Genomic DNA, 25,365 nt, shown 5'->3' with positions numbered 1-25,365 from the left:
CCCTTAGAAATGACATTTAAAGGTCCATAGGATGCCTAGTGTTCTAATGAATTGCACTGACCTTATTTGCTTCCATTGCCTTATTGGTTTCCATTGTGTCTCCTTGGGCCGCAACATCCATTGGTTGCATGTCTGTTGGTTCAATATCTGCCTTTTCCAACTTGACAGATTCTGCAGAAAAGATAAAGTTCTAAATTCTCTTGAACACCTAATGCATAGAAATTAAAGTTAAGAAAAAAAAGACCTTTTGGCCCAAACGTGCCATATTGGTGGTCATTCTTTACGTTGGGATTTATCCTAATCCCATGTACTCACCCTGTTTCCCATACCCCTTTAGCCCACTTTCCTTCAACCACCTAGCTGCCCGGTTTTTAAAACGTTGACACGGTCGTTGTTTTAACCAGTAACTCCTACAGTGCATTCTACAATCTCACAATCCTGTGTGTAAAAAACATCTCCCTTTCAATATTTAAATGTGTATCAATGTTCCCTCATTTATTATGATTCTGGACCAGACCCCAACAGTGGCTAGGATACTGGACAGAAACCCCAATATTTTATTTTAATTTAGTCAAACTGTGAGGAAAAGATACCTCACTGCAGGGGTGATTTCACGCAAAATAGGGATATGGTGTATTAAAACAAACTTTATTACCAACAGTATTAAAATATTTTTAACATCACACAATAGCTTACAAGTATCCCTTAAACAATGCAAATCAATACGTGACACAATAACCCTTAACTGCTATCTTTATTTCCACTCAAACAACAAAATCATCTCTGGTCACAATCCACTTTTATATACAGTGAGCAGACTCAGGAATACTTGCTGCATAGAGATGTCCTGGATACTCCACTTTGAGAAAGATTTTTTGAGACCGCTTGAAAGAAAAACAACTGACAGAATAATGCAGAATCTCTGGCAGTATTCTTCAGAAACCTTCTCAGCTCCTCTTCCAGCCAAAAGCCAACTCTGGAAACCTCAACACCTGCCTGCTTCAGCCCCTAGCTCCTTCCATTCACAACATAATCTCATCAAGCTGAACACAGTGTCTCTAATTATTCACTCCCCAGGGAACCCTCATAATATAAATCAAAGTCCATCAGCCCAAACTTTTAGGATGCTTTAATTGCACCAGGGGCTCCAAAACACCCAGCTGTCTTTCAAACAAGGATTCTTAAAACATAACTGCAACAGTCACACACTAACCCAGGCTTTCAACATATACACCAAATACATATATCTGAAATTCTTACATTCATCACACATTCTACACTACTCAACCACAAACAGTCTGTTTCTATTAATTGCTGCATTAATTTATTTAAATACTGCTCATCAAAATGCACTGTAACTTCTGTTTTAACAACAGCCCCGATCTTTCCAAGTCTCCCTTCGTATTCCCTCATAACATATACCATAGTGAACCTGCTCTGTACCCGTTTTATTATTTTAAAAAATAATATAAATTTAGAGTACCCAATTATTTCCCCCCCCAATTAACGGGCAATTTAGCGTGGCCAATCCACCTAATTTGCACATCTTTGGGTTGTGGGGGTGAAACCCACGCAGGCATGGGGAGAATGTGCAAACTCCACACGGACAGTGACCCAGGGCTGGGATTGAACCCGGGTCCTCAGTGCCGCAGTCCCAGTGCTAACCACTGCGCCAAATGCCACCCTCCCATGTTATTATCTTAATGTCTTTGCTAAATATACAGTTCCAAAATGCACACATTCATAGATATATCTCACCATTTATGTTTTAAATCCCATGCTATACTGCTCTTGCAATCCTGCCAGTTTTAGGAAAAAAAAATCCACACACACTTGGTGTTTTTAATGTTTTTAAAACGAACCCCCCCCCCCCCCCCACAAAAAAAAGATTTTGCGCCTCCATCATCCAACCATCCCCACCCAAAGTATAATTAATTCCACATATTTGCTAACTTGTCGTCACAAAGAAACAGAAAGCCATAAGACTGTCAGAACTGTTAATAGTTTAATACACAAAGTTCAGTTTCCTATTTGGGGTCAAAAGTTGGCCATTAGTTCTGAATAATGCCTATGCAATCTTAAATCAAGAGGAGTGTGGACCGAAACCTGGAGTTGTGATGGAGGAGTTACAATAAATTACGAGACAAATGATCTGATCAGCTACTGCCCTCCTCCACTGGAACATGACATTTAAAATGGAAACTTCCACTGAACTCTCAACTTCTCTTCAAGCCTCCAGGTCACAGAACAGTCATAGCACAGGAGGCTATTAGACATGTTGCCTCTGTGCCAGCTCTCTGCAAGAGCATTTCAGGCAGTCCCACTCCCCTGCCTTCTTCCTGTGTCCCTGCAAATGTTTTCTTTTCAGAAGAAAAGGATCTAATATACGTTGAAAGCTACGACGGAATCTGCTTCCGCCAATCTCTCAAATAGTGCATTCCAGATCTGCGTAAAATAAATATGTAACTTTTCCTCATGCCGCCTTTGGTTCTTTTGCCAATTCCTTTAAATCGGTGTCCTCTGGTTCTCAACCCTTCTGCCAATGGGAAGTCTCTCCCATCTACAATGCCCAGATCTCCCTCGTGATTTTGAACTATCAAATGTCCTCTCAGCTTTCTTTTCTCCAAGTAGCAATACCTTTAATAATAATGATCATTATTGTCACAAGTAGGCTTACATTAACACTCCAATGAAGTTACTGTGAAAAGCTCCTAGTCGCCACACTACAGCGGGTAGAATTCAGAATGTCCAAATTACCCAACAGCATATCTTTCGGGACTTGTGGGAGGAAACGGGAGGACACAGAGGAAACCCACGCAGAAACAGGGAGAACGGGCAGACTCCCCTCAGACAGTGACTCAAGCCGGGAATTGAACCTGGGACCCTTGCGCTGTGAAGCAACAATAACCACTGTGCTACCGTGCGGCCCAGATGGAGCATTGGAATATAACTGCAGTGAGAAAGTTGACACGGGGGATGCATATTAAATCAAAGTTCAGTATCTTAACCTGCAAGTTTACTGATTCTCAGCAGTTTCCTCCGTGTAGGCAGAGTCTCATTCTTTGGCTTCTCGCTCTCTTGTGGCGTTGAGAGACTCTCCTGGTTCTCCTGCCTCCGCAGTGCCTTCTCACGTCGAATCTCTTCAAGAGTTTTAATTCTTACTTGTTCCAGTGGCTTTGGATCGGTTAGAGCTTCATCAGGAGATGCCTTCCGACTTTTCGCTGTAGCAGACAACACGGATTAAAAACGGTGAGATCTAGGAACTTTAAATGCTCGATAACAAAAATAATCATGAAGAAGCAAAATATTCCAGGTGAAGCATTCCTCAAAAACACTTAAGCAAACAGAAAAATAAATAGCCACTAAAAATGGAGTCTGAATTTGATAATTAACCATTTACAGTACAACATATTAACTGCGCACAGGCAGACACGAGTTACAGGGTTCCAAAGGAAGTTCTCCAGATTATATTTATATGGTATCTTATCACAACACTAAATAGCCAACAGGTATTCATATAGTGCTTTAATGTAGTAAAATGTTCCAAGGTGCTTTGCAGTAGCGTTATCAACCACAATTTAATACTGAGCCACATAAGGAGATAGTAGGGCAAAAGACCAAAAGCTTTGTCAAAGAAGTGAGTGTTAAGGAGTGTCCCAAAGGAAGAGAGAGATGGAAAGGCTTAGAGCGTGAATTCCAGAGCTTGGGGGCCTTGATAGTGGAAATGACAGCTACCAACCATACAATGATTAAAACTGGAGAGATGCTCAAGAAGCCAGAATTGGAGGAGCATTGGCATCGGAGGGTTGTACGACTGGAGATGATAAAAAATGGGAGGGGAGAGGCCACGGTGGGATTTGAAAACAATTAAATTCTGAATCGAGATGTTTATTAAACTGGAAGCCGATGTGGGTCAGAGTACAGGTTTGATGGGTGACTAATGTTTGATGCAAGTCAGGACATAAGCAGCAGAGTTTTAGATGTCCTCAAGGTAATGAGGGGAGAAGATGGGAGGCCATTTGAGTAGAAACTCTAGAAATATCAATGATACGGATGATGGTTTCAGCAGCAGCTAGACTGACGAGGGGCAGAGTTAGGTGCTTTTATGGAGCTGGAACGAGAAGATCCTACTGACTGCACGGATGCTGGAAGCTAATAATGCAGCAAGATTATGAACAGTCTGTCTCAGTATCAGGCAGTTGCTAAGGAGAGGGATGAGGAGAGTGTATAAGCACCAGAATATGAAGTAAGGACCAAAGATAAAAGCTTTGATAGCAGGGGATTTCTGCTCATCCAGACCTTTATGTTGGGTAAGCAACGTGACCATTTAGAGTTAAAGGAAGTTATAGAGGAAGTTTACAAGCCAGCAATGGACAGCGGTAGTAGGAAGCAGCGGAGATGTTAGTGGAGGGAACCAAGAGGATGATCAATGATGTGCAGACTTTTTATGGTGGGGGGAGGTGAAAACATGGAGGGAATTGCAGAAATGCCAGATGTGGTGGCTTGCCAACTGCACAGATTAATACAGCTGTCAACGTACACCATTTTCAGCACCTCTTAATGGAAAGGGTAGAAAATTATGTGCTCATTTTGTTGTGGTAAGTGGAGTTTAAAGCAGGGAAACCACAGGGTGAAGGTAAATAGTGACGAACAGGGTCTTAAAATTTTTTTTTTTTTAAAAAAAGAGTATCGAATTTTTTTTCTCTCCAATTGAGGGGCAATTTAGCGTGGCCAATCCACCTGAACATCTTTGGGTTCTGGGAGTGAGATCCACGCAAACACGGGGGGGGGGGTCTGGAAATGTGCAAACTTCACACGGACAGTGATCCAGGACCGGGATCGAACGCAGGTCCTCGGCACCGTGAGGCAGCACTGTGCCGCTGGGCGATGAAAAGGTTCTGTTCTGTTTAAAATACTACTGGTTATTGGTTAGGCTACAATGAAAAAGAAAGGCACTCACCCTTGCCTTTTCCCATTCCAGGACTTTTTTCCTTTCTCGGAGCAGCTTCAGGATGCTTTATGGCTGGCGTTTCCTTTCCAGTTTCTTCCAGGAGCTGCCCCTGCTTCTTCAGTAGAGATTCAGAGGTTGTTTTCACCCGTACCGTCCGAATGATTTTAGTTGCTTCCTCCAGCAAAGTGGAGGCCTGGATGGGTTTATGAAGACCAGGAATACCAATTTTGAAATCTCCATTGCCATCACCCTGGTCCCTCTTGGCAGCCTTTTCCCTGCGTATCTCCTCCAGGGTTTTCACTCTTATTTCTCCAGAGCCCTCTGTTTTACTTACAGGCTTTTCTGCAAAATGGAATGAATCTTGTTACCTACAATTCGCTTCAGAGTGCCAATCGAGAGTTGGAATAGAACTGGGCAGAACAGGTAATCTGACGAAATGGAACATCAAGGCTGAGATTTTTAATCAGCAGGGAATCAAGGGTTGTGGGATAATGCAGGAAAGCGGAGTTGAGATCAGCCATGATCTCATTGAATGGCGGAGCAGACCCGATGGGCCGTTCATTGCTGCTCTTACGTCTCGTGGTTATGGTCATTATGCAAAGATCCTGTGGATTTCTGCACTTGCCATGTGTGGCATCATTTTCTTCCAGAAATATTTAATTCTGGGCTACACAGGCAGTGAAAAGGCAGTCTCTGACATGGGCAGAGTATAACAAATCATCCATCCCTATCAATAAAACAAGGTCACAGACTAGAACAAGGACTTGTCCAGTAAATAAGTAACAAGGTCAATTTGATAGTACTTTGCCATTCTGCTACTGCAAGTCAAACATTCACTATTCCTTAAACAGATAGTCTGCTTTCGAGGCTAGAGACAACAGTGAGTGCAAATTCCTACTTCTGACCCCCCCCCCCCCCCCCATCCCTAGTTTGGGCGGGGCCACTGAAAGGTGCCAAGATTAGATCAAACTGGAACTGACCCAAATTGTTAACAGTTTCAGACAGAAGAACGTTTCAAGCCAGCACAGAAAAGGTGCAAATCATCTCTTTTGAAGTGGTTCATAGTGCAAGCCTGATCCACAAAAGCAGCATATTAGTATATGACCCAAGTCCCCGAATAGAAAATACACATTTTCCAAATGATAATTTGAAAACAAAATGAAGTTGTTTGCACATGCAAGGGTCTCTTTATGTAAACTTGTACAGACCGACTAGCGAGGAGCACTTGAGAAACCTACGATGAGAAACGTACAAGGCAACTTACACAAGAAATAAAAATACCAAGTTGGACAACCTACCTCAACAAACCTCCTTCCATGACAGGCCATTCGGGGGCGAACAAACACTTTTAGATATGACTGCCACAGGCACCGTTTTAAAGTATTCAAGTGCACTTCACTTTTGACTACCTACCATTTTCTGTTGTGGAAATCTCTGCAGTCAGGCCAAGCCTCTCCCTTATGGACCTGGGAGCTTGAACTGGAACAAACACAAAAGAAAGACACAGGTATTTGAGGGTGACTTAGAGCACTGGGAATCAGTAACCTCTAGATTGAGAACGTACACGAATATCCACAGTAGATACATTTGATTTTATAATAACTGAAGTGCAGTACAGAGCACTAACCAGGCAGGTACTTTCAATCTCAGTCACATTACCTACAAGCCCAATGATGTTTATTTCAGAAAATGGAAAATAAATCCAGAGGCCACATCATCTGGCGTCACCTTCTAGTGGTTGCATAGAATAAAAAATGAATGTCACCCACATTCTGAATTTTGTGCAGATGGTTGGGGTGGGGTGTGTGTGAAGAGAGAGAAAGTAGAAATAGGGGTTCAAAAGGAAAGACGATTTATATACAGTCCGAGCTGATTTTCTATGGCACTGGTACGATGTTTACATGGGGTGGGTGGAAGGAAAAGTTATCACCCATCGTGTAAGGATTTAGCAAGATGTTTGGGAGTTCTGCTTAAAAACAGACGTGCCCTTTATCATTCCTAGATAGGTTTTCTTATTTATGGCACATTGATGAATTTGTTTCCCTCAGTTGCATCAATACACAAATCTCTATGTATCTCAATGGGAAAACAACTCTTAATTTCTTTAGTGCAGACTTTTATGACAAAATTAAATACATTGAGATAAACTAACTTCCACCGTGCCTCTAAGAATATCTCTGCAATAGTACTTAATGTTACTATAAGGCATTGTGGAAAAAACATTTCGTATCTCACAAGTGCTGGAACAATGGTACAGCATGTTCCTTTCAGCTAGGGCCACTAATAATAATAATAATAATAATCTTTTATTGTCACAAGTACGAAGTTACCGTGAAAAGCCCCTAATTTTTGATTAAGATTTTATGATCATTAGAACGCCATTCAATATATTAAACTGATATGGTCAAATTTCTAAGGGGAAAGTTGCATTATCACACATGTAACACACTATTTGCTAAACAAACACACCCCCTTTAACAAGTCATCAGGAAGTTGAAGAATTCACAGCTCGTTTTATTTTAATGCTTTAGCCGCAAATTAAATTGTAATTATTTTCACTTCTGAAACAGGACAGACCATCCGGCATCGCCACGCACCTGAAATAGTTATACTCACATAATTATATCTTATAGATGCCCCAGATGCCATCACCACTATTACTGGGTATGTCCTGGCCCACCGGCAGGACAGACCCAGAAGTGACCGCACAAGGTTATGCGGTCAGGAGGGAGTTGCTCAGTCTCCTCAACATCAATTCCAGACACCATTATGACTCAAGGCATCAAGCCACACATGGGCATGGAAATCTCCCACATATTACCACATACCATCCCTCCTCAGCTGATGAATTGGTACTTCTCCATATTGAACAGCACTTGGAGGAAACCGTAGTGTGGCAAAGGCACAGAATGTACTCCAGTTGGGGGACTTCAAATTTTCCCCACTGAGAATGGCTCGCTAGCACCACTAAACGTTGAGCCCTAAAGGACATTGCTGTTAAATTGGGTCTGTGCAGGTGGTGAGGGAACCAAGAGGAAAAAGCATACTTCACTTCATCCTCCCCAACCCGCCTGCCCAAGATGTATCCGTCCATGACAGTAGAGGTAGGAGCAATCACCGCACTGTTCTTGTGAAGACAAAATCCTGTCTCCACATTGAGGATAACCTTCATCGTGTTGTGGGGCTACTCAGCCTGGGTTCAAACATGGACAAAAGACCTGAACGCCAGAAGTGCGATGAGAGTGACGCCCTTGACATCAAGGTAGCATTTAACTGAATGTGGCAGGGAGGAGCCCTATAGCAAACCTGGAGTCAGTGGGAAAGCTTTCTACTGATTGGGGGCAAACCTAGCACAAAGGAAGATGGTTGAAGTTGTTGAAAGCCAAGCATCTCAGTTCCAGAAGATGATTTGATTTATTGTCACATGTACCGAAGTACAGTGAAAAGTAATTTTCTGTGGCCAAGGGAACGTACACAGTACGTACATAGACAAAAAAAAAGAATAATCGACGAGAGTACATTGACAAATGGCACATCAACAGTGATTGGTTACAGTGCGGAACAAGGGGCCAAACAAAGCAAATACATGAGCAAGAGCAGCATAGGACGTTGTGAATAATGTTCTTACATGGAACAGATCAGTCTGAGGGAGAGTCATTGAGGAGTTTAGTAGCTGTTCCTATGTTGGATGTGCGGGTCTTCAGACGTCTGTATCTTCTGCCTGATGGAAGGGTCTGGAAGAGGGCAAAGCCTGCGTGGGAGGGGTCTCTGATAATGCTGTCTGCCTTCCAGAGGCAGCAGGAGGTGTAGACAGAATCAATGTGAGGGTGGCAATCTTGTGTGATGCGTTGGGGTGAGTTCACCACACTGTGCAGTTTCTTGCGATCTTGGGCCGAGCAGTTGCCATACCAGGCTGTGATGCAGCCGGATAGGATGCTCCCGAGGGCACATCCGTAGACATTTGTGAGAATCGATGCAGACATGCCAAATTTCTTTAGCTTCCGTAGGAAGTAGCGACGTTGTTGGGCTTTCTTGACTGTTGCATCAACGTGAGTGGACCAGGACAGACTGTTGGTGATGGTGACCCCCAGGAACCTAAAGCTATCGACCTTGGTCTTTCCGACATTTAGAGTGAGGTTATTTTCGGTACACCATGCAACCAAGTGATCTATTTCCCTTCTGTAGTCTGATTCGTCGATACGACCCACCACAGTTGTATCATCCGCAAACTTATAGATTGAGTTGGAGTTAAATCTTGCCACACAGTCGTGTGTGTATAGGGAGTACAGTAGAGGACTGAGCACACATCGTTGCGGGCCCCGGTGTTGAGGGCTATTGTGGAGGAGGTGCAGTTGTCTATCCTGACAGATTGTGGTCTGTTGGCGAGAATGTCAAGGATTCAGCTGCACAGCGAGCGGTCAGGTCCAAAATTAGAGTTTGGTTATAAGTCTTGTCGGGATAATGGTGTTGAAGGCGGAGCTGTAGTCTATGAATAGCAGTCTCACGCAGGTGTCTTTGTTGTCGAGGTGTTCGAGATTGTAGAGCCAGGGAGATAGCATCTGCTGGGGACCAGTTGCGGTGATAGGCGAACTGCAATGGATCAAGACTGTCTGGGAGGCTGGCGTTGATCAGTCTCATGACTAGCTGCTCGAAGCATTTCATGATAACAGACGTCAGGGCCACCGGTTGGTAGTTGTTGAGACAGGCTACCTTGTTCTTCTTTGGTACTGGTATTATGGTGGTCATCTTGAAGGAGGTGGGGACCCAGGAGCGGGGAAGCGAGATGTTGAGGATGTCTGTGAATACACTCGCCAGCTGGTCTGCGCAAGCTTTGAGTGCTCGCCCAAGGACTCCGTCCGGGCCCGTTGCTTTCCGCGGGTTCACTTTCAAGAAGGTAGCTCTTACCTCGGAGGCTGTAGTAGTGAATATGGGTGTGTCCAGGGCTGTTGGGACAAGTGGCACTGATGCATTGGCTGACTGCTCAAAGCGGGCATAGAACTTGTTCAGTTCATCTGGTAGGGATGATCCAGCCCCAGATATTCTGCCTGGCCTCGCTTTGTAGCCTGTGATCTCATGTAAGCAGTGATGCAACATTTATTAATATTTAAAAAAAATAAAATTTAGAGTACCCAATTCATTTTTTCCAAGGGACATTTTTAAATTTTTTTTATAAAACATAGAACATACAGTGCAGGAGGCCATTTGGCCCATCGAGTCTGCACCGACCCAGTTAAGCCCTCACTTCCACCCTATCCCCGTAACCCAATCACCCCTCCTAACATTTTCTTTTTTGGTCACTAAGGGCAATTTATCATGGCCAATCCACCTAACCTGCACGTCTTTGGACTGTGGGAGGAAACCGGAGCACCAGGAGGAAATCCACGCACACAGGGGGAGAACGTGCAGACTCTGCACAAACAGTGACCCAGTGGGGAATCGAACCTGGGACCCGGACGCTGTAAAGCCACAGTGCTATCCACTTGTGCTACCCGCACATCTTTGGGTTGTGGGTGTGAGATCCATGCAGACACGGGGAGAATGTGCAAACTCACATGGACAGTGATCCGGGATCGGATCAGAGTACTCGGCGCCGTGATGCAGCTGTGCCAACCACTGCACCACCGTTTCGGATTTAAAATTATTTGAGTGTTCACACAAATTGGCAACGGCCAAGGCCTGGCGACTTCCTACACTCCACAGGTGAATTACTAAGTTTGCCAGTGGCCTGACTGTTACCAGATGTGTCACCTTGACCTCTGTGTTACTAAGGCTACTCGTTATTCCAATTCTTCACGAACAGTATCAAATTCAGGGTCAGACTGCAGCTGAATTAAGCCCTAACTTGCAAAGTAATTTCTGTACCTTTCTGTGCCAGCTCTTCAGGGTCATCTTCAGTCATTATTTTCCTTTTGCCAAGTCTCTCAGAGAGGTTGCGTTTTATAGTTGTTTCAATCTCAGCTTTAAAAATGAAAACAAAAACCTCATTCAAAATGGCATTTAAGCAAAGTGTACAATTCGCAACAATGACAGTTAAGAAAAGTACCCATTTTGCCTCACTGGGAGTAACAGCATTAGATGAACTAGACTGTATTAACGTTTTCATTGGAGATTTTCACGATAACTAAGACAGCAGAAACACTTTTGTGGCTAAAATTTATCTGAAGAGACCACATCCTCAAATAGACAAGTCAACTTATCCTCATCTCTAATGATACAACAATAAAGAACATCACTAAGAACCCAGGGATTAACACTGGTATCCAATAACTATGGTAGAGGCACAAATATCAAATTGTAGTGCTGTCTATGGGAGCTTGCAGTGCACAGATTGGCTGTGATATATCCCAAGTCACAATAATGACTACATTTCAAAATTGTTTCATTAGCTGAGTGCCCAAGGTTGTGAAAGGTGCAATATAAATATATTTTCAACCACCCAGCAACTGCTTGTGAAGAAACTGTGGAATGGAAGATACCTTTGACTGGGAACTCCTCCGGGTTAACCTTTGGCAACACTTTCTTTTTTCCAAGTCTTTCAGCAAGACTGCGTTTAAAAGGTGGTTCAGCTTCATTTACTAGAGAAGAAAATAAGATGAAAATAGGCATTCTTTCTGACAAATAATGCGCAAACTACCCGATTTTAGGTAGGCTTTCAAAAAGTTACACTACGTTTAACAGTGCCCCACACTTTCACGCCCAAAATTTTCCTCCAAATGCGACTGACCTTTTCATCAGCATATTCCCTTTTGTTACTCACCAGCTGACCTTGTCATTCAGAAAATACATAGGGGAATAGAGGTCCATATCACTATTAGGCATCAGCACGCAGACTGCTATAGAATTTAGTGCAGATCACACCTCAGCACATTTTGATGAATCTCATGTCTGAATGACGCGAGTGCAATTTTCATTGTTTATTTGTTAAACTAGTTTCCCAGGTATAGTTATTCTCTCGCACAAAGGGCAATAACATGTTGGGACTTTCATCGCATACAAACAAAACTGACTCAAAGTATTCCTCAAAAAAAAAATGTGGCAGGAGAATTTTAACACTTTTTCTTATTTGTTCATGGGATGTGGGTGTCGCTGGCTGGGCCAGCATTTAGTGCCCATCCCGGAGGACATTTAGGAGTCAACCATATTGCTGTGGATCTGGAGTCACATGTAGGCCAGACCAGGTAAGGACGGCAGATTTCCTTCCCTAAATGACATTGGTGAACAGATGGGTTTCTACGACACTCAACAATGGTTTCATGGTCACCGTTAAGATTTTTAAATATTGAATACTGCTGACATTAAATCATAGCACCTAAGGAGCTGGTTTGGTTCATAGCCCTGCAATTATTTTAATTTAAGTATTTATCCAATTCACCATTCAAAATTATTTTGGATCTGTTTCCACCGCCCTTCCATGTTGCGCATTCCGGGTATATCGCAAAAAGGGACGGTTACAGTCAAACCTCCACAGTGACTATGGAGCTGATTGCTCCACTGTTGGAGAACTGATTAAAATAAAATCACAAATTGGACAGCATGAATTTAACGACAGCTCCAAGCTTTTAAAACACTAAACATAATTTTTTTTAAATTCTTCGATTGGATATGGGCGTCGCAGGCAAAGCCAGCATTTATCACCCATGAACCAAGTGACTCGCTGGGCCATTTCAGAGAGGCAGTGAAGAATCCAGGTTTATAGACACTGTTAACGTGGAATGCCTGTTGGCAAAAATATAGAGGGATGACAAAAACTAATTTATTTAATTAAATCCTCTGGCATCTAGCTAATGACAATTTACAAGTAGTGCCATGAAACTCGATTTAATAATGATGAACTAAAACACTCACATTTCTTTGGAGATAAGGTCACCGTTCGGAAAATCGTCCTCACATTTTCTTTTTCAATGACTAGATTTTCACGATTTTGCTCCACATTTTGGGCCTGTGCCACCAGATCTACTGAGGGATCATCTATGACTAGAAACAAAAGGGACAAAGTTGCACAATTACGCACAGAAGACGGTCTCCCACAACACTAACGATGACCTCTGTCAATCCTCCAGCGCTCAAGAACAGAGGCAGCAAACCAAATAAGCAAGGGTGGGACTTACCCATTTCCTTCATTTTCTCTTTCATGAATTTCTTCTGTTTAATCTGCTCCAGGGTTTTAATCCCAAAATCCAAATGGTCATCTGCTGACAGAAAACAGGATCTTTACTAGTACAGCAAAATTAATCCGCATCCACTGAAACAAAGGCCAGCTTGGTCATGTGAAATTGTATAAAGGACGGAGAGGATGGGACGGGGGCAACATCTTTGCAATTACTGATATACCTCTGAAAAATCCATTATTTTCCATATAGGTGACAATACTACCACTGAAGAAAATACAATTTTATTGATGAAGCTTAACAGAAAAAACACATCTTTTCTCATCTCAATCTAACACTGTAACCCTCATTTCCCTTCTTGAGGCAGCCGACAAAGTTAGCTATCAAAGCACGTTGGTTGCACATGTCACCTACTTGTGGTAAGCCCAAGAGTTGGTCTCCTTTTCAACTGCAGTGACAAACTAGAACTGTCCCTCTCAAATATGAACTCCAGGAGGCCCTTGGTTTCTAGTTATTTCTGGGATTCTCTGAAATTACCTTTCTTAACAGGGAAGGCCTGTCTCTTGGCTGAAAGAATGCGGATGCCATTCTGTTCCTCTGCAGTTGGAGGCTGCGTGTTTTTATTTTCCTCCCCTTCTTCAGAAAACTGATCTGAAATTAGAATGGAAACATTGGTGAACGTTCAGGATGCAGTCCTGTCCCTCACACATTAAATAAATCACGTGAAATATGCCTCTGTCCCTTTACGATTCCCTTCACTTCCATGTACCTTTTCTATCGCTCCCTAAGAGAGCTTTACTGGGCCATTCAATTTACTGCTAACTGTAAAGGATCTCTAATCCCGAAGGGGAATAAAGACCCATTGACCGATGGAGACCATTTTTACCTTCATATTGAAGAGTTGAATGATCTACATAACAGGGCAGTTTGAGTACTGCATTTGCAAAAGACCAAAATAATAGAAATGGTTAACAGCTCAAAAACATGTACATGCAAAACGAAAATAGCTGCCAATGTGAAATTTAAAAATGATGCACCTGGCTGAACATAAAATGTAATGGTTCTCCTACTAATTGTAAGCTCTGCTATTCAGGACCACAATGAAGCCATGGGGAGACGTAAATGGTGTTAACCAGCAACCAAGGTTACTGAAAATTGCTGAAGTAAAAATGGATTTAAATTTTGTTTTCATGAAAAAGGCACACAAAAGCACATTAGATTGTATGCTTAAGTAACATATTATGTTTTAGAAGGGAGGAGGAACCCCACTGCAACTGCCCAATTGACATTTTTCTCCCTAAACAATTCAGCGAAGATGGTAGCTAATTTTCCTGACTGATGTCTTATTTCCACCTTTGAACCAGATTTCCGTTGCAACCAGATTTGTTGATGAAGGAAATGAATAGACGCAAACTTGAGCCATCTACTGATGACAGCTTTTACATATTTTAATAGCTAGGATGTGCAATGAGGAGTCACAGCATATACAGAACCAGGTAGACTGGCCAGACAGGTCAAACAAAGTAAAATGCACAGATTTATCAACAGCTCGACATGGGTAATTACATCCACTGGAGCCTCACCATGCAACCTCATCTCAGAGCTGCTCAAAGATTGAGTTTGGTGAGCACCTGTAGACTCGTCGGACAAGCAACAATGGCCAAAGTCTTCCACTTGGGAAAGTCGGGGGGGGGGGGGGGGGGGGGGGGGGGCAGAGCTAATTATATCATTGAGTAACAGAAGTAGATATTATTCTGACACTTAATTCCTAAACTGCTAAGGAAAAGGGCTCAGGATGAAGCACCAACAGACAATGAGCCAAGGACCCTCCTTGGGCACAGCACTCATGGAAGAGAATGAAACTCAATTCACATAGCCAGAAAACCTTTGTCAAGACTCCAAGTTATACTGGAGAAGAACAGAAATGATTTTCCGAAAAAAAACCTGAAACCAGTTTCACTTCTAATGTTAGTTAAAGGCAAAGCCGGTAATCTCCTGACTGAATCTGGACTATGATGCAAGATTGCTAATAATCCCTTTAGTCTATAAATTCTGCACATCAAGGCGAACAGGGAACCATGAGACAATACCTTTAAAAGGGGAAGAGGAACGAAACTGCCACAGGCAGGAAATGGCAGACACACTACAACCGAAGAACCTAAACTAGCTCACCGTCGTCGTCTTCATCATCATCGGCAGCGTTGATAACCACAGGAGGGTGCGTGGGGCTTGGTACACTTTCTGTTGCCTCGAGCTTCATTACTCCTCGAACCTGAAGGGATGGATTAGATTGAATAGGGATCTTGGGCTGTTGTAACGGGTTGACAGGTAACTGTGGTAACATGGGCTCTTCAGCTGCTTCAGCCACCTCCTGCTTGGTCTGGACACCTGAGAAGAGGGAACAAATCTTTGTGAAAAACAGAGTCGAGACGGAACATTTAAGCATGGAATGCACGAAACACATGTGGCGTGCAACCATAGCACAGACAAACAAGATTTTAAACTGGTAACAGCGCACTTTGGAGAACTATAGCATATAGGGCTATGGACCAAGTGCTGGAAAATAGGATTAGGATAGGCGCTTGATGGCTGACGCAGCCACGATGGGCGGAAGGGCCTCTTTTTTGTGCTGGAAAACTGTGACTAACTAAAAGCAGCAAACATACAGTAACGACTTAAATATTCACCAGGCGTTTCAGGGACAGAAATAATGAGACACAAGCTAAACAACTTTCCAAGAAATAGATCAGAAAAAAAAACTAAGCACCAAGTATAAATAGAACAATCACAGCGGTAAGTTTTTGAATGTAAAATTTCAAATCTACCAGCTTGCTGTTATCTAGAGTTCTGAACGACCCCAAATAATTTACAACCCATATGCTTCACAAATTGCTGCTATACACTAACTGACTTATGAATATACAGACGAGAAGCAGGGCTGGGCCACTCGGCACATCGAACCTGCTCCACCATTGAATAAGATCCTGACTGATCTATCTGACCTCAACTCCACATTCCTACCTACCCCCAATATCCTTCCATCTCCTCGGTTAGTGGGAATCTGTTTACCTCTACCGTAAAAATATTAAAAGACTCCACTCGATAGATTGCAAAGAAAGGAAAATAATCAAATGCAGAGCGTGGAGTAGTACGCAGAAACAGCCATAGACTCAATCTCTCCGAAGCACAGATTTCTTCAGGAACAAGGCATTTACTTATACTTTTGCAAGTTTTACTATTTTCCATTTTAAAGGATACTGAATGTGAGTAGAAGAGAATACATTTCGAATTTCTAGTGGAAATTTCTGCTGTCTGTTGAGGGTCACCTCGTGTGATTTTGTCACAACTCACCAAAGGAACTCCATGTGTTACTTCACAAGGAGGCTGTACCACGGCAGCTCACAGCATCAAATATTTAACAAAAATGGCTTGCAGGGTAAATTCTACAGGTCACCTTTCCCACTCTCAAGGTCATCCATACTCGGGGAAACACAACGTTTTGATGCATTTCTTAGCCTGCATAACGAGGGTTGCCCGACACCCATCTTCATTTTCTGCTACACGTGTCAATTGCGAGAAGAAGCAAGGATAGAGTGCGACTGGCACAGAAGGGCAGACTAGATTTCTCAATGGACATGGCAAACGGGTCATAAAAGCACAGTCTGGGCGCATGCACCTTTCGTAGCAGGGAAGAAAACTCCTTCAATGAAGCGAGGCATGCTGTGGCGGAAAGCACAGTTCAACTTTGTACACCCAGTGGGTTGCTTCTCCCAGTAGCAAGGTATTTCACTTCGCCTCTTCTAAAAAAAAAAGGAAACAGACAACATACTTTATTGTACTCCTCACAATACAGTAACATGACAAACATTAATCTTATTGCAAATAACATGCTGACAACAGACTGAACAGCACGGCTCAAGGCCATGCACCTTCAGAGGAACAAGGCAAGAAACCTTGATAAGAGCGCTGTGCCTGAGGGATCGGTCGGTGCTGGGTCCACTGTTATTTGTTACATATATTAATGATTTGGATGAGAATGTAGGAGGCATGGTTAGTAAGTTTGCAGATGACACCAAGATTGGTGGCATAGTGGATAGTGAAGAAGGTTGTATAAGATTGCAATCTTGACCAATTGGGCCAGTGGGCCGATGAAATGGTTATTTATAGAATTTACAGTGCAGAAGGAGGCCATTCGGCCCATCAAGTCTGCACCGGCTCTTCGAAAGAGCACCCTCCACAAGCCCACACTCGCCCCATAACCCCACCCAACACTAAGGGCAATTTAGCATGGCCAATCCACCTAACCTGCACATCTTTGGACTGTGGGAGGAAAACGGAGCACCCGGCGGAAACCCACGCACACACGGGGAGAACGGGCAGACTCCACACAGACAGTGACCCAGTCGGGAATTGAACCTGGAACCCTGGAGCTGTGAAGCAATTGTGCTAACCACTATGCTACCGTGCTGCCCGTTGATTAAGTTTAATTTGGATAGAGGTGAGGAGATGCATTTTGGTCGATCAAATCAGGGCAGGAGCTACTCAGTTAATGGTAGGGTGTTGGGGAGAGTTATAAAACGAAGAAATCTAGGGGTACAGGTTCATAGCCCCTTGAAGGTGGAGTCACAGGTGGACAGGGTGGTGAAGAAGGCATACAGCATGCTAGGTTTTATTGGTCAGAACATTGAATACAGGAGTTGGGACGTCTTGTTGAAGTTGTACAAGACATTAGTAAGACCACACATGGAATACTGTGTTCAGTTCTGGTCACCCTATTTTAGAAAGGATATTGTTAAACTAGAAAAAGTGCAGAAGAGATTTATGAGAGGATGCTGCCAGGACTTGATGGTCTGGGCTGTAAGGAGAGGCTGGATCTTTTTTCTCTGGAGCGTAGGAGGCTTAGCGGGTGATCTTATAGAGGTCTACAAAATAATGAGGGGCATAGATAAGGTAGATAGTCAACATCTTTTCCCAAAGGTAGAGGAGTCTAGAACTAGAGGGCATAGGTTTAAGGTGAGAGGAGAGATACAAAAGAGACAAGAGGGGAAATTTCTTCACATAGAGGGTAGTGAGCATCTGGAATGAGCTGCCAGAGGCAGGTATAATTTTTTCCTTTAAAAAACAGTGAAGACAGTAACATGGACAATGTGGGTATAGAGGGATATGGGCCAAATGCTGGCAAGTGGGACTAGCTTAGTGATAGAAACTGGGCGGCATGGACAAGCTGGGCCGAAGGGCCTGTTTCCATGCTGTAAACATCTATGACTCTTAAGAGAGCAAAATAGTACAAATAGAAACACCAGGAATATTAAGGGTGTTAATATTACACAGTTCCTTTGTACCCCTGCTCGGAAAATTCCCTCTATATGTGCACAGAACCTATCGCCGACATATCTTTACATGGAAGCTTCTCCATTGACGACTTACATCAATCTCCATGTGACGAAACTTGCAGACCTGCCGAAAGCAGCGTCCTTCCTGCCATAAGGTACAGATGGTCTCACTGCCAAGGGCTGCTTCACAGTGACGAAAAAGACAGTTATCCCCCTGTAAAGCAAAAGCAAATTTAATAAACGCACAAAACCTATTCATTTCATAGAATTTACATGGATCATGTCTCATTAATACAAGCTGAGCTAATATTCCCTATTTCACTGATACTAACATACAAGTACAGAACAAGGTATCAATAGGCTGTTGTTGTCAGTACATTTTCTTCATACCACTCGAACACTGAGAGCAAATGCATTTTCTATGAAGTAGTTGCCATGTGCAGCAATAAAATTTGGTCAAATATATTTTTGTTGCGCCACCTGATTATGCAGCACTCTGCTTTGGAACATTTGGAAATTTGTCAAAAACTAGTCTGCATTACTGTTGTTCAATTCTTGGGAGATAAATGTGCGACCATGCTAGTCATTAACCATAAAATACGTTTTATTTATTCAGTAGGGTACGTGAACTAGTCATTTGTCTGACTACCTCAGACTACTAGTCAATTGGAAGGTTGCTATTTGAGAAAGATACCAAAACGGAGTTTTGGACTGATCTTATTGGAATAATATTCTTTTAGCTTTCTTAGAATCCTCACAGTGCAGAAGGAGGGCATTCGACCCATTGAGTCTGCACCGACCCTCCAAAACAGCACCCTACCCAGGACCAAACCCCCACCCTATCCCCGTGACCCCACCTAACACGGCCAATCCACCTAACCTGCACATCTTTGGACCGTGAAAGGAAACCGGAGCACCCGGAGGAACCCACGCACACACGGGGAGAATGTGCAGACTCCACACAGACAGTGACCCAGTCGGGAATTGAACCTGGGACCCTGGAGCTGTGAAGCAATTGTGCTAAACGCTATGCTACCGTGCTGCCCGTTGATGACGTTTAATTTGGATAGAGGTGAGGAGATGCATTTTGGTCGATCAAATCAGGGCAGGAGCTACTCAGTTAATGGTAGGGAGTTGGGGAGAGTAATAAAACGAAGAAATCTAGGGGTACAGGTTCATAGCTCCTTGAAGGTGGAGTCACAGGTGGACAGGGTGGTGAAGAAGGCATACAGCATGCTAGGTTTTATTGGTCAGAACATTGAATACAGGAGTTGGGACGTCTTGTTGAAGTTGTACAAGACATTAGTAAGACCCCACCTAACACGGCCAATCCACCTAATCTGCACATCTTTGGAACGTGGGAGGAAACCGGAGTCCCCAGTGGAAGCCCACGCAGACACGGGCAGAATGCGCCAACTCCACAGACATCGGAGGTCGGAAATGAACCCAGGTCCCTGGCGATGTGAGGCAGCAGTGCTTCTGGTATATCGCATTGAGAACAGTCTGCTAACTCCCCAAAGGCTCACTCAAAATGCTGCATACCAACCTTGGCACATGTAGAATAAAAATAAAAGTAGCAATCGTCTCCTTGTTGAGTCATGGCTGGAGTATAACAGCTCCTCCCAAATCAAGCAAAGACTTTCACTGTTACTTTGTCCACACTCTTAATCTGTTGAGTCGCAGAGCAAGATAGTCTGTCTAGGCGAGATGACAAGACGCTAATCTTCTGGAACCTTGTCCACCCTTTATCGAAACCAAAAGAAAAACAAGATTGCAAAGTCGGTGAATTGCACAATGCTGTCATGCAGTTACAAATAGTGTTCAAGTTGCACTGACTTTGTTAATTAAGTAACCAAAGATCAAGAGCCACAAAATACTAAAGACAATTTGGCAAAAAGGGTTGGTCACCAGAGACAAACTACATGCAAGACATGTGTGTTTTAAACAAGAGTTCAGAGAGGGAAACAACTGAATCAAAACCCCAGGCTCTTGCTAGATGGGCAGAGAAATCCCAGCTGGGGATTCCTGGCTTACAATGGTTATATAATCAGAGGGGAAAAAATTAAGTGATGCCGCTCAAAAAGAGATTTAAAACACAGAAAACTATTATAATCTACAACAAAATGCAGAATAATCAGGAAGCCCAACTGAAGAAAAATGTATTTAAATGTTCCTTAAAGCAGGAGGACAGAGTCGGTATGTAACAGGTGGACAGATATTTTACATGCAGCATTTCAAATGTGATGGTTAAATGCCTCAAAATAACCAGTGGCAAAGAGGGAGACATGACGGTGCCAGCTCCAAATGCCCATTGTGAGTTGGTCTCAATCACCAGCCCAATCAATTACTGCGAGGGTATGTCAACTCTTGGGTTGAGGAGTTATTTGAATAACATGAACCAACAACAAAGGTGGCTACTTGGGAGGGTGTCTTTAATATTTCCAGTGTGCATGCTTACTGCAAACCAATGCTTCACCAGTGAAAGAGAGAGTTACCCTATTAGAAGAGGACAGTTAATGTACCTTCGAACGGTCAGCAATATAGGTGCTCTTCTTCAGGCATCCAGCCAAGGTGTCCCTGCAGGCCAACCAACACTGACTCCGTCAATTATGAATGGCTCAGTATCACCTCCATCTTCACACACACTGGGCAGAAATATTTGCGATCTGCATGCACAAAGTGCCTTAGAAATACTCTACTTGAAGGTGCTAGAATGAGTCCATCTTCTGCTCTGTTGAACTGCAGGAAGCCAGGGATTAAAAATCAACTCCGCCGATAAAGTTCATAACCATGTAGCCGGACTGCTGCTACACTTACAGCCGATGGAAAATACCCCATTCTTTCTACAATCTTCCAAGAGATTCCGCAGCCTTGATTGGCCTTGGATTGCGGATTTTTTTTTGTGTGTGGCGACAATTGGCTAACTTAATTAATAAAAAACACACACGGGTCCAACTCTGCTTCTCCAGGACATCTGCACCTATTGGAGGAAAGCACAAACAACCTCCCCAAATTTGTAAGCAGCGTCCCCGGCATGCTTTGACGGCCAACCCTCAGAAACATTTTGGATTTTCACTGGCGTATCTCCATTTGCAAACAGACTTTATTCAACACACCCTGCAATAGGGGTATATGCTGCCTAGACAACTCCTCTGAATGTGATCAAAGGTTGGTAATCCCAATCAGTGTCAGGTAGTGAGCGTTGGGATAAATAAAAAACGGGAACTGAAAATATTCAGCCACTGTTCAGTGCTTGCAGGCAGACCATCTTGGAGAGAATTCGAACTTCAGAGTTGACCCAGAGAGAACTCCTCTATCCTGTTCGATGTACCCAAGATGTCCACCAGCATGCCTGGTGGAAGCCTGACCATTGAGAAGTCCCGCAGCCTTTTCAGCAAGCGAAGACAGGACAGGTCTCCAGGTACAGCACCATTTCTGCTGGAACGGAGCTGCGTTCATTTTTGGCAGACAAAAGAGTAGAACATTGGGTTCCACTTAATAATAGAATCAAATATTCTCCTCAATGACCGCAGCTCATGATTAAACATCAACAGATCAATGGATAGGGAAACAGATGATATGCAAAAGGAGATACTGCAGCTTTAACATCAGGAAGCTTCAATACTTCCATTGCTAATACCCAGAGTTAGCTACAACCAGTTAGTTTTCAAACACAGTAAACAAAGCAAAACCAAATCTAAAATTAGGAGTTACTGACATTGCATTCAGAAGGAGCACCCAAACCATGAGTCCAGGCTGGATTTAGAACCAAACAGGACTGGGTCCAAAGAGAGGGAATTGGTTAAGTTGTGTCAAATAAGTGGGTTACGAATTCTGCTGATAGCAGTTTCACCCATTGACGAGAACAAAAGAAAAAATACTTTCAAGTGTAACAACACATATTTTACCGAAGGAATTGTCGTGTTAAGAGGGATTGGAGTGCTGAATGCTGATCAGTCATGACATCTGTGCATTGGGGCACAGGAGACCTGAAACACTGGCACAAATCAACCAAATGAGCTGCATTGATGCAGCAACTCATTCCACTGAAAAGTCTCAAAATGCTTTACACGATGCATTGCTTTGACTTTTGGGAATGATTGCAAATGGAGAAGTCGGCGCCCCGGGTCTCCATCTGAATACAAGATATATTTACAAACGGTGCAGCACCTGGCTACTTACTTGACATTCTGAAAATAAACCACGCTCGTATTAGGGTTCCCACAAGAATAGCTCCGTTACAGAGCTTCTCCCAGGTCTATTACCAGTTTGAGGGCTGGGCATGAGCGCAGGGAGCAAAGATACAGGGTATACTTTTTGATCAAAATAGGCAAAACGCCCATTTTAGAAATGACAGGCAAAAGAGGCATAATGCTCCTCTACGGAACACTGGCATTTATTTCCATCAATTGCCCATTGCGTTTTATTTTTTGTTTAGTTTTGTGCAAACAATTTGTTAACATATGGCATTTCACACAGTTTGCAGAGTTCTACAGACAAGGGTACATTGACAGATTGGGATGACACAGGAAAAGGGCTTTTCATCACAAATCAAGATTGATGCTGCCTTGTTTTCTGTGGACAATCATGCAAAACCTAAATATAGCCTGGGGAGGAGACAAAATTAATAAAACGCAATGGGACGATGTTCCCCGGTGCCAATTTAGTATTCTCTGAACTTGCGAAATAGTGTCATCTCACCCATATACTTCTATAATGCCAACAAAGAGGGGGGAACATATCAAATGCTGAGTTTTCATTTTTTTTGAAAGGGACAAGTAATCAAAGGGAGCTCGGATCTGAATACTCAGGTTCAGAATTCCTCTTCCAACAGAAACAAAATATTTGGCACTCAACTTCAAAAAATATTAGTGGCACAAATTTGCGGCATTGCAACCAACTCTGTTCAATTCAAACAGATGAAATATCAAGATTTGTCAGCGCACCCCAAATTACTTGAAGTGGTCCCATTTACTTTTACCAGACAGCTAAATCATGTGTGGCAGAGGGCACTCAATTGCGTGCCCTCTGCCACACAATCTCACATGGCAGGAGCATGGGGTGGGGGGCAGAAAAAGAGCCCCAGTGGAGCCAATCGAAGTGTCAGTAATAAAAGCCCTGCCTTCCATGTTAGGCTGCACAATTCGAAACAGGAAAACACCAAGTGCTTCCAAAGTCAAGCAGCAAAAAGACAGAATGTTAAAAAAAAAGTCCAGCAAGTGCCCATCCTGAGGATGGGCCACCCTTCCTTGAAACTAGAATCTTGAGAAATGGGAACGCTGGGACGGTCCTCTTTCGGCTCCATCAACTCAGCTCAAGAGGAGTGAGGGTCGCATTTTTGCAGATCCACATCTCACCAGCCATCGAAGGGGTCTTTTTGCAGAGGAAATCAGGTTATCCCAGTGACAAAACCCAAGGGCAGAAACATCTCAGGGCAATGGGGAAATGGCCAGAAAAATGAGCATCTGCGAGTTTCGAATGTAAACTCTTTGTGAAGCACAGGAGGGGGTCCAGCAGCCAGGATGAACATTTATAAATTGTGTCTGGCAGCCTGGCCTGGCATCAACACCCAAAAAGGGCATGGGTGCCAGGTCAGATCCAAGTCAAGATGGATCTCCTGCTTCCAGCAGGTTGACAGACTCTTGTGGGACTAACCTCCCACCCCCAACAAAAAACACCTGATGCTGCAGATAGAAATAATAAACAATCACTTTAACTGGGAGAAATTACACTTGAATAAACACAATGAAGATCCTCTGGTTAAATATTACCCCTAATTCCTGCAGCACATCGGCCTTCCCCTCTCTGTCTGGGCCGGCTCAGGCGGCCCCTGCGCCGGGCCGCCGCTTCAGGCGAGTCCGAGGCTTCGCTCCGACCGCCCGCGGCCTACCCGCTCCTCCATTCCGCTCACGCTAAAGCCGTCTAAAGCCCGACCTCTGCGCCGCCTACATTAGCACCTCGCTGACTTAACGGTTGTAATAACGGTAAAGACCAGTACCAAGAACGGGTTTAGAGCCGCCAATCTGCGGCTAATCAAACCTCCCCGTCGACCGATCGCCGCTGCGCCGCCACCTGCCGCCCGGCGCCAGCAATAAACATGGCGCCTGCCGGATGCGCTCCTTGGGACTGCCAGCAGGAAACATGGCGCCCGCCGGATGCGCTCCCTGTGCGTCCGCCAGCGGGAAACATGGCGCCCGCCGGTTGCGCACCCTGTGCGTCTGCCAGCGGGAAACATGGCGCCCGCCGGTTGCGCTCCTTACCTCTGCCAGCAGGAAGCAGGAAACATGGCGCCTGCCGGATATGATCTTTGCGCCGGCCAGCAACAAACATGGCGCTCGCCGGACGTGCTGCTTCCACCTGCCAACAACAAACATGGCGACCACCGATATCGCAGGCAGTTTACTTCCCGTGCTCCCTTCAGATAAATTATATTTTTTGAGGCTACTTGGAGTTTTCAACATTTTGTGGTAATATTTAGTTCGTTTAACACGCTGCTGCTGCAGTTTTAGTGACTTGGGAAGGTTAATAAAAAACATTAGTCAGTACCAATCACGTGGTGCTGTAGGCTCTAATAGCCGCTGAACGCCTCCTTGCACAGGGCCCGGATAGCTCAGTCGGTAGAGCATCAGACTTTTAATCTGAGGGTCCAGGGTTCAAGTCCCTGTTCGGGCGTTCATTTTTCTTCCAGCACTAATTTCAGCTCATTAAAATGTGTCAAATGGCACTACATTGATGAAATAATTTACAAGAAATATATTTTATTCAAGGCATTTTTATATAAACAAACAAAAGCACAAGTTTAATCAAACAACATTTTACACAACCCAGCTCCCCTAATATCACCCCCTCCTGAACTCCCGCCTTCCCCATTTTAACCCCCTTATCCCCCCCCCCCCCCAACACGCCCCAACCTGCTCCCCCTGCCCCCCCCCCCCCCCCCCCGCCCCCGACACCTCAAACCCCCTTAAATAAA

The 25,365-nt window shown here is 43.9% G+C and overlaps 1 protein-coding gene and 1 non-coding gene across 6 annotated transcripts in view; one reads left to right on the top strand and one right to left on the bottom strand.

The window, feature by feature from the left end:
* The window catches only part of zc3h11a (zinc finger CCCH-type containing 11A), a 38,994-nt gene extending 14,480 nt beyond the window's left edge, over positions 1-24,514 (bottom strand). The window contains exons 1-15 of one of the 5 annotated variants that reach the window (XM_072480042.1): positions 24,391-24,514; positions 20,915-21,131; positions 19,939-20,135; positions 18,487-18,606; positions 16,736-16,859; positions 15,232-15,447; positions 13,597-13,710; positions 13,060-13,143; positions 12,797-12,925; positions 11,428-11,526; positions 10,814-10,909; positions 6,365-6,430; positions 4,961-5,293; positions 3,009-3,221; positions 62-171 (exon numbers count right to left, since the gene is read on the bottom strand). In XM_072480042.1, coding sequence (XP_072336143.1) covers positions 62-171; positions 3,009-3,221; positions 4,961-5,293; positions 6,365-6,430; positions 10,814-10,909; positions 11,428-11,526; positions 12,797-12,925; positions 13,060-13,143; positions 13,597-13,710; positions 15,232-15,447; positions 16,736-16,859; positions 18,487-18,606; positions 19,939-19,992 — 1,758 coding nt within the window. In that variant the 5' untranslated portion in view covers positions 19,993-20,135; positions 20,915-21,131; positions 24,391-24,514. Of the gene's footprint in view, positions 1-61; positions 172-3,008; positions 3,222-4,960; positions 5,294-6,364; positions 6,431-10,813; positions 10,910-11,427; positions 11,527-12,796; positions 12,926-13,059; positions 13,144-13,596; positions 13,711-15,231; positions 15,448-16,735; positions 16,860-18,486; positions 18,607-19,938; positions 20,136-20,914 lie in introns of all 5 variants that reach the window. The other 4 variants (XM_072480043.1, XM_072480041.1, XM_072480040.1 and 1 more) reach the window with 4 other exon arrangements.
* Positions 24,515-24,991: 477 nt separating this feature from the next.
* trnak-uuu (transfer RNA lysine (anticodon UUU)) lies at positions 24,992-25,064 on the top strand. The gene has a single exon. It is a non-coding gene; the product is annotated as a tRNA-Lys (tRNA).
* Positions 25,065-25,365: the final 301 nt, after the last annotated feature.

Source organism: Scyliorhinus torazame, chromosome 17, assembly GCF_047496885.1.
Source record: "Scyliorhinus torazame isolate Kashiwa2021f chromosome 17, sScyTor2.1, whole genome shotgun sequence".
Classification (NCBI taxonomy): Eukaryota; Metazoa; Chordata; class Chondrichthyes; order Carcharhiniformes; family Scyliorhinidae; genus Scyliorhinus; species Scyliorhinus torazame.
The sequence above is the reverse complement of the archived record's forward strand: the minus strand, read 5'-3'. Positions and strand labels throughout refer to the sequence as shown.